Below are 17,028 nucleotides of genomic sequence, written 5' to 3' on the forward strand. Positions count from 1 at the left end.
GGAAGCCTCACCCCAGTCAAGATAGTGAACATTTTCATCACTCCAAAAATTTCCTCCTACCCCTTCATGATCCCGTGCATCCCTCAGCCCCAGTCCCAGGCACATACTGATGTACTTTCTGTCATAATGGGGTCCTTCTAGAATTTTATATAAATGAAATCACATGGCTTAACTTTTTTTATTTTCTGGTCGGAATTATTTTTTGTTAGCTGTTTAAAGTGCAAGAATTATTATCTTGTGGTGATGGATCTGGCAGATTTTTAAAAGTAATTAAACATTTTGAAGCCCAGTCTTCCCTGAAGCTCATATTAGAAAGCCGGAATGAGGGCTTTAGACAGAGCTGGTGAATTCTCTTCTTTTGTTGTAGAAATGAATATAGTTCTGATAGCAACAAAAGACTCCACATGCAAATAGCATTTTGGGTCTGAAAGTGGCTTGAATGTTAGAGTGCACCCGCTAAAGTTGAAAACTCGATGTGGATTTTTGTTGCTGGATCTTAGCCTGTTTAATAGTGTGGCTTAGTTACTTGACTACAGGAAAATAGAGTTTTGCACAAAAGCACAGTTGGGAATTTTTTTCTTGACTGTGGCACTTTAAAGTTCTGATGGCATGATTCCTGAGACTCTGAATTATTATTCTTTATTTTGTTAGTTTTCCTTATTTTGTTCTTTTTGCCCACCATCTTTTAAAAAAGACTTTCTCCTTAATAGAAAGATAAATGTGATTATTGAAGCATTACACCATGGAAAACCTAAGGTGTGCCTTAAAGTTTAGGTTTAGAGTCCTAGATTAGCAGGACACCCTGCCTTAAAACTGGAGGCCTTTAATATCCTACGGACAATTGAGGTGTTAACATCAGCAGATGATGGTGGATAAGCATAGTAGTTAAGGGTTTCCAGGGCTCTGGAATTAGGGCACCCTACCACTTAATAGCTAAGTCACTTAACACCTATAGGCCTCACTTTCTTCATCTGTAAAGTGGAGCTAACGACAATGCCTGTGTTGTAGGGGGCTTATAAATATTAAATTAAATCTTATAAAATTCTTAGCACAGTGCCTGACATATGGTAAACACTTACTGTATGTTAGCTTCTGTTATCATTCAAGAGATTCTGGGTAATGAATAGCTCTCTTATTTTAAGCAATATTCAGATGACTTAAAAAAAATAAAAAACTTTGCATCCCTCTTTGGTCTTGAAATAGAGTTCACTTGAACAGTACTGTGTCACCTACCTTACAGTCCAGATTAATCATGAAAAGGAATGTTTACTTTCTGAGGTAGGTTAGTCCTGGGAAGGAATTTCCTAACATTACTAGTAGAATATTGCAATATCTGAACTTGGTGTACTATTGCTATTTCTGAGACGGAAGGTTCAGACTCTGTGTTTTTCCTGTCCTGCTTGTTGTTACCTTAGGTCTATCTTTAGTGGTCTATCTTTACTGGATCACTAGAGACGAGACTGCCAGTATATTCATATTTCTGAAGATCTTTAACTTGTTTGAGTTTGGTTCAAACATACAGACCCTTTAAAATCTTTTGACCATGTGATTTACTTGGATTGCACTCTCAATTGCATATTAAAATATTATTTAATATGTTGAAATCTGTTTCTTGACCTAAGCCAATTCTTTGGTAGAATGATATTAGGAAATCACAGAGACCTAGTTTAGATCTGTACTGATTTATGTTTGAGAGGAGTGTAGAAAGTAGATAGCTATGATATGTGTTTTTAAAATGTCTTAATTACTATACTTGTAGAATATGAACATATTTTCCTATTAAAAGATTGAAGCATTTGAGTACTGTGAGTCTAAAGCTTTACAAGTGAAGCTAAAGCCTCCACACACATTTCCCCCCAAGCTCAGAAGGCAAATTCTCTTGCCATCTAACCGCTGCTGTTTCAAATTTGGCGTTTCTCATGTAGGAATTCTTTATGTATTTTGTATACAAATCTTTATACATATGTTAGATATTTTTTCACCAAGAGTTTGGTTTTTCTTTTAATTTTTGGTGTATTTTGTCATTTTGACATGATTGAATATTAGTCATTTTTCTTTGTTTTTTTGCCTTTTGTTTCTTATTTAAGAAGCCCTACCTTAACTCAAGTTCACAAGGATATTCACCTACGTTTTCTTCTAGTACTTTTTAAAAAATTTTTTTTATTTTTATTTTTTTGAGGTACGCGGGCCTCTCACTGCTGTGGTCCCTCCCGTTGCGGAGCACAGGCTCTGGACGCGCAGGCTCAGCGGCCGTGGCTCACGGGCGTAGCCGCTCTGCGGCATGTGGGATCTTCCCGGACCGGGGCACGAACCCGTGTCCCCTGCATCGGCAGGCGGACTCTCAACCACTGCGCCACCAGGGAAAACCCTTCTAGTACTTTTTAAAAAAATTTATTTATTTATTTACTTATTTTTGGCTGCGTTGGGTCTTCGTTGCTGCGCGCGGGCTTTCTGTAGTTGTGGCAAGCGGGGGCTACTCTTTGTTGCGGTGCGCGGGCTTCTCACTGCGGTGGCTTCTCGTTGCGGGGCGTGGGCTCTAGGCACACGGGCTCAGTAGTTGTGGCTTGCGGATTCTAGACCGCAGGCTCAGTAGTTGTGGTACACGGGCTTAGTTGCTCGCAGCATGTGGGATCCTCCTGGACCAGGGATCAAACCTGTGTCCCCTGCGTTGACAGGCCGATTCTTAACCACAGTGCCATCAGGGAAGTCCCTCTTCTAGTACTTTTAATAGTTTTAAAATTTGTATCTTTAATGTACATAGAATTTATTTCTGTGTACTGTGTGAAGTAGGGATGTAATTTATTTTTTTCCAAGAGCACCAGTTGTTGGAACTCCAGTTATTGAATGATTTGTCCTTTTCTCACTGTTTTGAAATGTTAACTTTTAGCATCTACTAAATTCACATATATAATTTAGAGCCTATTCTTGGCCATTTCTGTGCAGTTTTAATCACTATAGCTTTAAAAGGCTCCGAGTCCTTATGAGAAATCCTAGGGGTCAGATATGGTTTTGGAGTACAGGTTTTTTCCTCATAATGCCCAGTGGGCGTTATGCAGTATCCTGTAATCATACACATTGTTTTCCCAGTGACGTGTACGAATAATCACACTAGGTGAGATACGTATAAACAATAAGTGACCTCATATCAAATCCTGCCAGGTTTTACCACTAAACAAGTTAAAAAGAAAAAAAAAACCCTTACTTTCAGAGTTTTAAAACACTTCTGCATTGCAAATAAAGGATCATGGACCTATAATGTGTCTTGCTATTTAGGGGACATCTTCCTTTGTTCTTCTGTTTCAGATTGTTTTGGTTATTGTAGTACCTTTACTCCTCCATTTGCATTTTGGAGTCAGCTTGTTGGGTTATGTGAGGAATCCTGTAGAGATTTTCATTGGCATGTGGAGTAGCTGGGGAAGAATGGACACCTTTACAATGTTTGTCTTCTCCTCCGTGAACATGGATAACTTTCCTTTTGTTCAGGAGTGTTTTGTAGTTTTTCCAAAAATTCTTACACATTTTTGTTATATTTATATAGCAAAGTGTCTTTATGGTTTTGTTGCTCTTGTGAATGGGATCTTTTTTTAATTGCATTTTCCAGTTGTTATTACTAGTGCACAGAAAAGTACTGATATGTATATATTGATCTGTGCCTAAGCAGTTTGTTGAGTGAGTTCTCTTATTGGTTCTCGTAGTTGTCAGCTGATGATCTTGGATTTTCCAGTTAGAAAAATCATATATTCAAGCACTGAGTTTTATCCTTTTCTTGCCAATGTTTACAGTCTTATCTCTTCTTCTTTTCCCTTTGCTTGGTATGGTTTCAGTATTCAGTTTCGAGACATGTTGAGTGTTTTTACAATGATGTTTACTGAGAAATAAGTTACTCTGTAGACAGGGGCAGGAGTAAATAGATGATCGAAGGGGAGGTCTTGCTCAGGGGGGGCAATGAAAAGTGTCTGAGAGGGGAAATGTTTCTTTTTGGAGGAGTTAATGTGTGATCTTTTCATTACAGATATGGTGTAAGCTATTTCTTCAAGATTGGGCAGCTGAGGACCTGGTATTTCTGATTAGCCTTCAGCAGACTTATAGCCATAGAGAAACCTCACAGAGTTCCGTATTTTGTTTTCTGCTTTACACCTTTCCTGGCACCTGAATTCATCTTGCAACCATGTATGGAAGTGCTCGCTCAGTTGGGAAGGTGGAACCAAGCAACCAGAGCCCTGGGCGATCACCTCGGCTTCCACGTTCCCCTCGCTTGGGTCATCGTCGAACCAATAGTACAGGAGGGAGTTCTGGAAGCAGTGTCGGAGGTGGCAGTGGGAAAACCCTTTCAATGGAGAATATCCAGTCCTTAAACGCTGCCTATGCCACTTCTGGCCCTATGTACCTAAGTGACCATGAAAATGTGGGTTCGGAAACACCTAAAAGCACCATGACCCTTGGCCGTTCTGGAGGACGTCTGCCTTATGGTGTGAGGATGACTGCTATGGGCAGTAGCCCCAATATAGCTAGCAGTGGGGTTGCTAGTGACACCATAGCATTTGGAGAGCATCACCTCCCTCCTGTGAGCATGGCATCCACCGTTCCTCACTCTCTTCGTCAAGCAAGAGATAACACAATCATGGATCTGCAGACACAGCTGAAGGAAGTATTAAGGGAAAATGATCTCTTGCGAAAGGATGTGGAAGTAAAGGAGAGCAAATTAAGTTCTTCAATGAATAGCATCAAGACCTTCTGGAGCCCAGAGCTGAAGAAAGAACGAGCCCTGAGAAAAGATGAAGCTTCCAAAATCACTATTTGGAAGGAACAGTATAGAGTTGTGCAGGAGGAAAACCAGGTTAGTTATATATATATGTTTGCCTTTCTGTATTCTGTATTTATGAAACAATTCATGTACATAAATGAAATGAGCCATTCTTTCTCTTTTCTTTCTTAGGTCTTTCCCTTCTTGGTTCATTTATTTTCCTTCTTCCTGTTTTTCTTAGTATTTTGTGCTCTCCATTTCTTCACCTTTTCCAGATTGGTCCTGTGCTTTAATTTTTTTCTGGCTGCCATGTCTGCTTGCTCACCATTCTTGCTTGTTTCTTTTCCCTAGCTTCTCTTTCTCTTCCTCTTTTCTTTCAGCATACATTATCTTTTTTCACTTCTTAAGAGAATGTAATTTTGCCACATGCTCTAAGATCCATTATCAAAATTGTTCAGGCTGTGTAACTTAAGTGGGGTATAGGGTTAAGATTTACCATAGTAAATGTTAAAGAAGTCAATCTTAAAAAAAATACCTATCACAAGGCAAATCAATATCTTGACAGTACAGAACAGAAATTAATTTTAAGCAGTTAACATTGTACATATTTATTAAGTACCAACAGTGAGTAGCAGCTCTTTCTCTTGGCATTTAGGAAAGTTTAACTTCAGGATCCTTTTTTAAAAAAATTCTTTAATTCTTCAAATTTGAGGATTTAAGGTGGAAGAAAGGAAACTTGCTGTGATTGGTTATATATAAAATATAAATTAGATTTGGTAGAAGTTGAATGTTAAATTGAGGTTATTGAATTTATCATTGAATTAGCTAGCCAGTGTACCTTTTTGATGGTGCTGAAAATATGCCTGTCACCAAGACGGTTTTAATTATCCAGCGACCTGGAAATTTCCAGTCCATTTTAACGAGAAAAAAAATTATTGGCTTACTTCTTTATTTTCAAATAATTCAGGCAGCTAATTATGCTTATACTTTAAAAGCTGTGTGGATAAAAAGCAGTGACAATAACCTTTCTAATTATCAAGCTACATTCAAAGGCAAATATTTGAATCTTCTGAAAAGACTATGGTGGGAACTCAGCACTTTAGTCCGGTGGAAGTGAAACAGTCCACAGAGCTCTGATGCCAAAAAAACCATATGTGCTGAAGGAGGGTGAGCAATGCCTTATCGAGATTCCGCCCCCTGCCCTAATTACACACCAGTGCTGGCAGGAGTGTATTCTTCCTGCACCCACTATAATTACCACACAATCCTAAAATTGTATAACTTTGGTCCAAAAAATGAAGGGTGCAATTTTAAAGTAAAGTGAGACACTGCAATGAGATACAGAGAACTGAGAATGCTAATTAATAGATTATAGTGAGCCGGCAGTGGGCCCTAATTAAACTCTGCATTCATTACACCCTCCATAGCCCTCAGAGGTTGGACATTTTCCACTTTACAAAGAAGATTGGTTTAATAGGATTTACAGTAATTAAACAAATTTCCCCATTTCAGTTTGAGATTGGGGATTTAGACACATTCTAAATGTTTGATATGATTGGACCACAGAGATCTTGGTCTAGAATCCTATCAAATGAAAAAACACATTTGCTTAGAATTGCCTAATGTGTATGGTTCATTATTAGGAAGTCCTTTTAGAAGATTGTTTCAAAAATAAATATCCAGCTGTTTTTGTTACTGAACTTTCAAGTACTGGTGTTGGAGAAATGGAACAATATATGTTTTAACAGGAAAAGGCTTTTCTTTTTCTTTTTTAAAATTGAGAATGAGAAAGTCTTTTTTTTTTTTTTTTTTTTTTTTGTGGTACGCGGGCCTCCCACTGTTGTGGCCTCTCCCGTTGCGGAGCAACAGGCTCCGGACGCGCAGGCTCAGCGGCCATAGCTCACGGGCGCAGCCGCTCCGCGGCATGTGGGATCTTCCCGGACCGGGGCACGAAGCCTGTCCCCTGCATGGGCAGGCGGACTCTCAACCACTGCGCCACCAGGGAAGCCCGAGGAAGGCTTTTGGTGTGTTTACTTGATGAAGAATAAAAGTCCAGCTGTGAGCTTGGTTAATTGCAAAGCAAAGGCTTTGGATGATTTATATTTTTAAATTTTATTCTAACCGGCATCTAGTAAAGATACTGTCATACTTCTTTTTGGTTATTATGCCTTGTAATATTCCTGTATGTTTAGTTGGAAGCTTATTTTTAAAATAATTATTTTAAACCACTTTCATTGGAATTTTGTGTGATCAGAGTACCTTTAAAAAACTATTACAGTATGGCAAGTGAGTTTAATGTTTTGCTTTTTGTATTTTTTTGCTCTTGGAGTTTGATTTTATTTAGGATTCTGATTTTTTGATTTTATTTATTTAGGAATCAAGAGAATTTGAAGTTCAGAAATTAAAAAAGAGACTTGCTCTCTGTAAATCTTTATTTTGTCATTTGTTCTCACTGTTTGGACACTCGTGACTGTTAACATTTTAATAATTTTAGGTTGTACCTTGATTTGTTACATGGTGAAAACCATTATTATTTGAATTTAAATAAACTTTTTCATGAGGTTGCTAATTGTTTCACTGTCATTTAGCGTCTGATTTCAAAATCTGGGATCTCTGTCTTGGACTATTTGTTTAACTTTTCTTTTTGATAATCCCGTTTTAACACAGAGATGAATTATGAATGATTATTCAGAGTATTGTGGATAAATCGGTATTCTAGTCTCTTTTCCAGATAGATTTGATCTTTTCTGGCGTTCCAGAAATGGCATGTGTTAGAGGCACTGTGGAGAATGTCCTGAGAAAATTAAGTCAAATGTGAGATAGATATGCTCCTTTTGGGGAGTTATTTTGAGAAGCAAAATTTGTTCATATGTGGCTTATAGAAATATAAGCTACCCGTCCATTGGATTTTTCATGTGCGAAGGTATATAAATGCGTGTGGGAAATTGGCTTCTTGTAGAGCTGGTAAATTTGCTTACCTGGGATGTAGTGGAGTATTATGGAAAATGATCCAGTGGATCTAATAAAAACTGTTGTACAAATACCTGACAGGGCTTATTTGTGAGGAAATAAGAGAAGTTGCCAGAGGATTGCAGTCTCTCTTTCCCCTCTGGTACATTTTGCTGTGTGGTCTGGTGTGTGATTTCATCTCAGTGATAGAATTGGTTGTATGGGTTTGCTAATTTACAGAATCTATGAAGATAGCAGCTTAGATATGAGTTGGGAAACCCAGTTTTTATTCTTTCGTGCAAAAGAAACCAGAAAATGAACTTGGTTTTTTTAGTTACACTAATATTGATCAAGGGAGGTCATAGTTCCATTTTACTTTTTAAAATCATGCTGCCCCTGGAACTTGCTATCATGTTACCAGTGCTCTATTTGCCCGGAAGAGTATTGGAGGGGCCTGGAAACCATGCTTTATAACAAGTGGTTGTGGGAACTCTAAGGGAGAGACGTGTGGCATTTTAGTTATACTCTGTGTTTCGACGGGCAGCCATGAAGAGGAAAGTTTTTTCCCTTTCTTTCTTCTTTGGTATTTTTTTGGAAAGCCAGTACTGGAAAAATGAGTACAGATATGAAGGTTTTACGTTCTGGCTCCATGGAGGAATGTATTTTCTAACAAAGCTATATCCGTTTGATGCAAGTCAGTTTCACAGTCCAGTGCTTGACCGTCACTGGAATTGGTTCCTGGGAGGCCCGATGCCTCAGACAGCTGTGTGGGTGCTCCTGGCCTTTCAGCTCTGCAGGGTGCCTGCAGTGACTTCTCCGGCAGCCATTTAAAGAGTTCCCCCTCCTCTCACCTTCTTTTGCCGCTCCTGGCCTAGCTTCCTCCCTCTCTCCCTTTATGACAACTTTATTGAGGTATAATTTAATTCATCCTTTAAAAGTGTGTAACTTTTTTCTTCCTTAATCTGACTTATTCAAAGAAGAATTTGAAGAAAGTAACAGGAAATTAGTTGCCCTAGGGTGTTCTCGAACAAGGGAATGAATGACATAACCAAAAAAATTGTTTAGGAGCAGCTTATATTGCTCGTCTGCAGAGCAGATTGAAGGAAGGCAGGCAGGGAAAGCGAATGAGTTCGTTGCAGGAGGCCTGGATTTATTTGGGTAAAAGGAATGGGGAAGGAGGTGCACATCCACGAAGTATTTTCAAAGAGATACTTGGATATAGACTGTGATGGCAAGAGAGAAGACTGCGATGAACTGTGGTACTGAGACTGAGGAAATGTTTTTGCCATTGATGATAAATGGTTAGAGATTAGAAGGTAGAACTAGATTAAGGGTAAGAAATGGTGAATTTAGTTTTCATTATTTGAGGAGAAGTTTTTTGTAAGCATTGCAGATAAGAGACTAGTGACTGTGACCTCAGGTAACAGGCACAGGGATGTTGTTATATGTTTGCTTGTTAATGTTGGAAATTGTACTGATCTAGTTAGTTCAGTCTCACAAGCTGAATGTCCCTGCTTGTGGGAGTTAGGAGTGGAGAGGAAGAGAGAAGCCATTTAACGGCACATGTTTTATGTATGGTTTCTCACCCGCTGTGTCTGTGTCTTGGTCTCCTGTCTTTCTTGTGGTATTTCTCTTTGACGGTAGATAACTTGAGTGACTCTCTCGATTACTGAAAGTCACTCTTCATTTAGAAAGGTGAATGTTTATATTCCTGTCATGAACGAACTTTTGCTCATAGACGTCCTTTATTTTGTTTTAATTAACAAGTTCATCGAAATCAGGTACCTCTGCATGATGAATTTGGAGTAAATTCGTCAAAAAGAGAAGTACTGTGGAAATGTGCTTTCAGCAAGAAAATGATTAACTTCATATTGAAAGTGTTCTGTTCTTCCCTAAGGACAAGATTAGAAATCTTGTATGAACTGTTTCTTCTCACTTTCTGTGCTGCCATGTGCATCTCCAGAAACATTTATTTTTCCTTCTGGAGTTGGAAAGCTAGTCTTTAACATAAATGTGTTCCTTTTATTTTTCCATATTATCAGCAGTAATGCTTACTGAAACTACCTCCCTTTCTGTTTGTTCTGGCAGTCTTTCCTACCTAATAGGCTCATGGTAAGTTCTGTTGCATTTTGACAATTGGTGGAGAATACTTGGTTGAAATGGCACCTGTCCAGCTTAATTTCATCTGTGGACCTTGTAGATTGAGAAGGTGAGACACAATTCAGCCTTGATGCGCACACTGTACCATCCCTAGCTGTGGCTAGTGGCTCATATACTTCCAGAGCATGTGATATGCAGGACCTATTTTGCTTTGAAACCACCCTTGGAACTGTTCTGATTTTGGAGGAGCCCTCAGGCACTCAGCTATGGTCCCCTTTAGCATCAGTTCTCAAACTGGCCTCAGGATGCGGTACACTTGTAAAAATTATTAAGGAACCTCAAGTAGCTTTTGTTTATGTAGGTGTTTATCTATCAATATTTGCCATATTGGAGACTAAAATAGAAATTCAAAAAATATTTACTGATATATTTAAAAATAATGAACACATTAAATGTTAACATAAATAACATTTTTAATGAAAAATCGCTTTGCAAGTCTAATGTCTGGCTTAATAGATGACAACTAACTGTCATATCTGTTTCTTCTTTCAGTGGTCTGTTGCAGTTTGTTGTTTGGATTGAAGTATATGAAGAAACTCAGGCTTCATATAAATTAGTTGGAAAAGGCAGGAGTATTTTATTTTATTATTTATTTATAATATTTATTTATTTATTTTTGGCTGCATTGGGTCTTCGTTGCTGCGCGCGGGCTTTTCTCTAGTGGCGGTGAGCGGGGGCTACTCTTCGTTGTGGTGTGCGGGCTTCGCGTTGCGGTGGTTTCTCATTGCAGTGGCTTCTCTTGTTGTGGAGCACAGGCTCTAGGCCCGTGGGCTTCAGTAGTTGTGGCTCACGGGCTCCAGAGCGCAGGCTCAGTAGTTGTGATGCACGGGGCTTAGTTGCTCCATGGCATGTGGGATCTTCCCGGGCCAGGGCTCGAACCTGTGTCCCCTGTATTGGCAGTCGGATTCTTAACCACTGCGCCACCAGGAAAGCCCCGGCAAGAGTATTTTAAAAGCCTTTTCCGATAATTGTGGATATATATATATTTTTTTAAATTTATTTTTGGCTGCATTGGGTCTTTGTTGCTGCACGCGGACTTTCTCTAGTTGTGGCGAGCAGGGGCTGCTCTTCGTTGCAGTGTGCGGGCTTCTGTTGTGGTGGCTTCTCTTGTTGCAGAGCACGGGCTCTAGGCACACAGGCTACAGTAGTTGCGGCACGTGGGCTTCAGTAGTTGTGGCTCGCGGGCTCTAGAGTGCAGGCTCAGTGCAGGCTCAACTAGGCACACAGGCTTAGTTGCTCCGTAGCATGTGGGATCTTCCTGGACCAGGGCTCGAACCTGTGTCCCCTGCATCGGCAGACAGATTCTTAACTACTGTGCCACCAGGGAAGCCTGTGGATATGTTTTGAAACCACACCAAAATTTGACAAGTGGTAGTTTTTATTTTTAACGCTTTATTGAGGTATGATTTACGTGCCATAAGGTTCATCCATTTTAAGTGTACAATTCAATTAATTTTTTTAGTAAATTTACTGCAAGGTGTGCAATCAAAACCGTAATGTAATCTTAGAGCATTTTCATCAGTGAGTGGTAGTTTCTTACAGTTAGTGCAGTGTGGAATCTGAAATCCTATCAGTGACTTTTCCATACTTTGTTACATTAAAATAAATTGGTCTGTCTTGCGCTTTGAACAGATCTTTTACATGTAGAGGACATACATGAATAATACATATGCCTTCTCCCGCTTTGTAACACTGTGTATCGGTCATTTGGAAAATACTGGTTCATTGAGTTATGTAGGTCTTCCAAATGTCGACACATTTCATTAGACAGATTAAAAAAATTCTTCCGTTAATAACACTTCTTATTTCATCAGAAGAGTCTTCAAGTATTGGTAAGCTCACCAGGCAGGAGATACAAGTTTTCCAAAATTCTGAGTTTTCCTTGAAACTCGGATTTTATCATTGGCAAGAAGTATTGCCAGTTATTGTCTTTGAGTTGACAGGTTAGTTTAAATTTTGAGAAAAATTTATCCATATACCTGAGTCTGAATAATCATTGGTTTTGAGTTCAGTCTTTTAAGATGGTGCTCATTGAGACAGCCATTGTATTTCAGTGTGCAGCAGAAGTGCTTTATGCCTCTGAGAAAGAGAGACCTGAATGATGTGACTCTTGTGGGTGAAATGTTCCAGGCAGAAGGGACTACAAGTCTCAAGGCCTTACTGAGGTCTTCTGACTCTGGTAAGAGGTTGCCACTAAGGGTCTTGATTAGTTTATTCTTTAACTATAATACCCCTCTTCTCTTATCTGTTGTGTTGTAATAAAACGTCGTGGTCTTTGACATCAGCAGGGCTTTTGCTTCTTTGCCATGGTTTAGGAAATTTTACTATTTCTTCAGTAATAGTAAATAATGGGAAAAGACTGGATAAAACCTGATACCAAAACTCAGCCCAGACAGTATTAAATAATAGAAAGCTTTGCTGTTTTAGAAAGCTGGAAAAGTGCTTCTTCAAAGTTTTGGAATGAATTTATCCATGTGCATTGAATGAAACTTCCTGCTTTGAGATCTATCCTTAATCGTTTTGGTTGTGCGTTCTCAGATATAAACTGTGGTTAGAGATGCCACCCTTTTTCTGGCAAGCTTGTGAAAGTGTTCATCTGTTTTTATTTTATTTTATTTTATTTTTATTTTTTTGCGGTATGCGGGCCTCTCACTGTTGTGGCCTCTCCCGTTGTGGCTGTGGCTCACGGGCCCAGCTGCTCCACGGCATGTGGGATCTTCCCAGACCGGGGCATGAACCAGCGTCCCCTGCATCGGCAGGCAGACTCTCAACCACTGCGCCACCAGGGAAGGCCCCATCTGTTTTTAAATACTAGTTTTAATGTTTAATATTTAATATTGTTGACTTAACAAATATTGAACACCCCCTTTGTAGTATTGTATTTTTCTGCTGAACTGACCTTAAATTAGAAATAAAGCTGAAAGCAATGTGAAAACTATTAAGGTGGTAAATTGCTTTCTTGAATTTTTGGACTCCTGAATTAACATTAACATTAAAGTGTCTTAGTGATTTAGAGGCTCTATGTAAAGAATACTTACATTTTCTCTTGGATTGTTCTTTTCACACTATCTTACTTTGTAGGGTATAATGTATAGGAGGATAATAGACTTCTAGAAATACATAGTGTACCCCTTAGTAGAAACATCAGTGAAAGGAATAGCAACAAGTTGAAAAAGGTCAAAAGATCCAATGTTTTCTTCTTGTTGCTGCTTGTTAATGGCATATATTTTTCTGTCATTAGAGAGGTGCCTTGGGTGGGCTGTCTTAGCCAGTAGTTATAGTTGTCTAAGCAGTAAATATTCTCCTTATGGAATGCTTTGCAGTAAGGATTCCTCTTTGTCTCATCAGTTACCCAGTTTTTACTGTGAAGAAACTAAAAACAGGAAAAGGATATATTGATCAATTTTTGGTTGTAATTGTGATTTTTAAATTTGTTCACTCTCTGGGATCCATTTAATATCCATAACCTTAAATAAAGGAAGACTTAAATTCTTCAAGAACTACTGCATACTTTAAAAATTGACTTGTGAGCAGTGCTTGAACATGATAATTTGTTGCCCTGAAAATGAGAGCAAATCATCAAGAATTCCTTGACAGTGGGAATCTGTATTACTATTGCTTAACTATTAGAAAGTATTGTAAAATTCTGAAGGAGAGCTCAATTTTAAAGACTAAGAATATTGGCAGGCAATGCATTTTAAGCCATTCTCATGGAAAATTTTATGTAACTTTTTAATTACCTAGTTTGTGCTTGAGGAATACCCATTAAACTTAAAATAGGGAGCTGTTGTTGAGTGCAGAGCCCACGATATGTGCTGGTTTCTGCTAAAGTTACCTTGTGAATGTTTAGGCCTATTATTTTGTATGTTTCATCTTGATTTGGTTTTTAAATTCTCTGAACGGTAAAAGAAAAGAGAAAATATGTATTTTTATTTTCTGATACTGCAGCATAAGATATGATGAGAGGTTGTCACCCACTGGTTTATCACACAATACATTTTTTTGCCTTAGAGCAGGGATTTGGACAAGTTAATCTCTTAAATTTTCCTCTGTGCTGTAAAATTTTGTGATGAAGAACTGTGTCCTTAAAAGCATAACTGAGAAATATTTTTTTCAGGTTAAGTTTCTCTTTTTTTTTTTTTTTGTGGTACGCGGGCCTCTCACAGTTGTGGCCTCTCACAGTTGTGGCCTCTCCCGTTGCGGAGCACAGGCTCCGGATGCGCAGGCTCAGTGGCCGCTCCTCGGCATGTGGGATCTTCCCGGACCGGGGCACGAACCCGTGTTTCCTGCATCGGCAGGCGGACTCTCAACCACTGCGCCACCAAGGAAGCCCCAGTTTCTTCATTATTTATATTGAGTTCTCCTTCTGTGTTTTGTGAAATCTAGGAAGAGATATGTGTCTGTAATTCAGGTATTTTCATTGTCAAAAAAATATAAATAATGGTATGTTATAGATGACTTACATACCATCGGTAAAGACTTTTGGACTGGTATTTAGATATATCATTCTTTGTACACCAGTATCATTCCTGTTGTTGGTCTGAGATAATGGTATTAAAATGAAAGCAAATCTGCTTTGATTAGCTGTTCACAGATAAATCTTTGTTTAAGCATAGTATTTTTATTTATTTATTTTTACACAGCTGCACTGTTTACATTATAAATGTCCTATAGCATTCACTCTATTTCAACGAAAAACATTTTTGGGGGAGCTAAGTGAAAACTGTTGTTGTGTAGGATATAAAATCTACTGAGAAAGTAGAAGAATATATTCAGAAAACGTTCTTAGTTTTAATTATCTTTTATAGATTTGATAATCTGAGTAATGAGTAATTTATTCTATGAGCCACATGGCTCTTCATGGGCATAGGCACTTAGCATAGGTGCCACATTCTTAGGAGAGAAGCATACTTAATGAGTTCCAACCTTTCTTATCTGTAATTTCATGAGGTATATTTCTTGTTTCTCTGAGAAAACATGCTACCCATGGTACAGAGCATTTTCAAGAAACGAAGCAGTCAAAAGAGAATCTACTTAAATGGTAGTGGCTAGATTCCTGACTTCCTCTTGGTATTTTTGGTGATAGGTACTTGTTGTTCTCAGTTATTGGAGAGTTTTGGGAACATTGGCAGGAAGCATAATTTGGATGCAGAAGGCAGTTTTTGGATTTAGGGTAGAGAAGGCCCAGGATTCCTAGATACCCTGAAATGCTTAGGATAGCCCTGCATTGAAAAATTCTCCCTTACTCCATATGATTTTCAAACGTCTTACCAAAAATTTGTATAGATGAGAAATCTGTTTATAATGACCTGAGCCTAGATCCTAACTATATACATAAATGTGCATGAATACATTAGCATCGTTTTGAATAGCTGTAGTGTACATTGAATTTTCTAGCATTGGGACTACTGTGTAAGTTGATGGAAGATCGTAACTTTGTTTTGTTTGGAACTTTATGTAGAGTTTTTATTATTTTAGAAAATGACGTAAGCAGCAACATTGCATTGTTGACCAATGCATCCACCAAACAGCCTCTCTCTGCACATGCCCATGTCAGCATTTCACATGTTAAAATACATGTTATTTTATTATAAAACTCCTTATCTTTCTTTCACAGAGCATTATATTAATATTTTTGGATTTCATGTGAGGGTAGGCTTATTATCTATGAATTTTATTTTAAGATAGTAAACGGCACATTGCAAAATACTTGTTATAAGAAGGGGAAGGGTGGCCTTGGGTCTGATGAGCTTGGGAATCACTGGTGTAGTGGATAGGACACTGATTCTAAAAAAGGAGACTTGCATTCTCATTTTGATCCTGGCTCTGCCAGTCAGTAGTAACTAGGTGTGTGACCATGGGTACATGGTTTAATCTTTTTGGACCCGTTTTCTCATCTATAAACCCTAGAGGGTTGGACAAGGTGGTCTCTAGAGATTCTTTCTTACTTCTACAGTTATTTGATTTTAAAAAAAAACTTATTTATTTGGCTGTGCCGGGTCTTGGTTGCGGCACGTGGGATCTTCGTTGCCACGTGCAGGATCTTCGTTGTGGTGTGTGGGATCTTCAGTTGCGGCATGCAGGATCTAGTTCCCTGACCAGGGATGGAACCCAGGCCCCCTGCATTGGGAGTGCGGAGTCTTAACTGCTGGACCACCAGGGAAGTCCCACCAGTTATCTGATTTGTTTTTGTCAGTTTTCCTAATGGAATTCTCTCTAAGAATCTCTTCACTTTGATTTAATGCCCTGGTTCAAGACTGATACACATAACCAAGGTAGGCCCTTCTGGGAATGAGAAATACTTGACTATTGATGTCCTTTCCAAGGTAGGCAGCATAAAATCAGTGCTTGCATATAAAGAGCAAAGAGCTTTCTTGTGAGTTTCATCAGTTGTCACATGGAGAAAATGCTTTTTTGATTGTTGTGATAACTAAATGAGATTAAAGGAGATAATATGTATAAAATTATGGACAAGACTAAATGCCATAATAGGTATACAGAGCAATCAGTGTCAATTGGAACCAAGTCTCGTATTTCATAAATACAAAGAATGTTGTAGAACATTTTTTGAAGTGTGAGATGTATCTTATAATCTGCTCTGAGGAGGGAAGCAGTAGCATGGGACCTATACAGTTTTTCTAGAAAGTGGGTCACAATGGATAATAAGTTTCATTTGGATAACTAATTATTACCAGTGTAGCCTTAATATTCCTGAAGGAGTTACCAGGACCTTTGAGTAGGGTAATTAGCTCTCAGGATTTTCAGTTACAGTCTTACCCATTATTTAACATTTTTATTTCCACAATGACTCATCCATGAATTATAGAGTGCTTTCCCAAAAGGAATGTAATATTGCTGGAAATAGTTTTTTTACTGCTCTGTTTTATCTCTGTGGTAAGGAGTTTCTGGCTAGTTAGTTGGACCCAAAACTCTCTGTCAATAATTTAAACTATGTGACTTAGAAGACTTAACCTTTACAAAACAGTGGAGAATTCTTGAGGATGGACAACACAGAATATATTTACTTGTGTTTATTTAAAACTATTTATTTCTGCGTTGTTACTTTTTTCTAGCTGAAATTTTTATATAAATATTAATATATGTCACTAAAAAGTGCTCTTTGCTCACATTATCTCTTATTACTTCACTGCCATTAAAAATGTAGCGTTACATAT

General features: G+C 38.4%; 1 protein-coding gene across 12 annotated transcripts in view; it reads left to right on the forward strand.

Annotated features, from left to right (window-relative positions):
- ERC1 (ELKS/RAB6-interacting/CAST family member 1) overlaps positions 1-17,028 on the forward strand; it is a 399,110-nt gene that overhangs the window by 29,699 nt on the left and 352,383 nt on the right. For all 12 annotated transcript variants that reach the window (XM_079937377.1, XM_079937384.1, XM_079937381.1 and 9 more), the window contains exon 2: positions 4,013-4,837. In XM_079937377.1, the coding sequence (XP_079793503.1) occupies positions 4,169-4,837 (669 nt within the window). In that variant the 5' untranslated portion in view covers positions 4,013-4,168. The remainder of the gene's footprint in view (positions 1-4,012; positions 4,838-17,028) is intronic.

Source organism: Stenella coeruleoalba (genome assembly GCF_951394435.1).
Source record: "Stenella coeruleoalba genome assembly, chromosome: 11".
Classification (NCBI taxonomy): domain Eukaryota; kingdom Metazoa; phylum Chordata; class Mammalia; order Artiodactyla; family Delphinidae; genus Stenella; species Stenella coeruleoalba.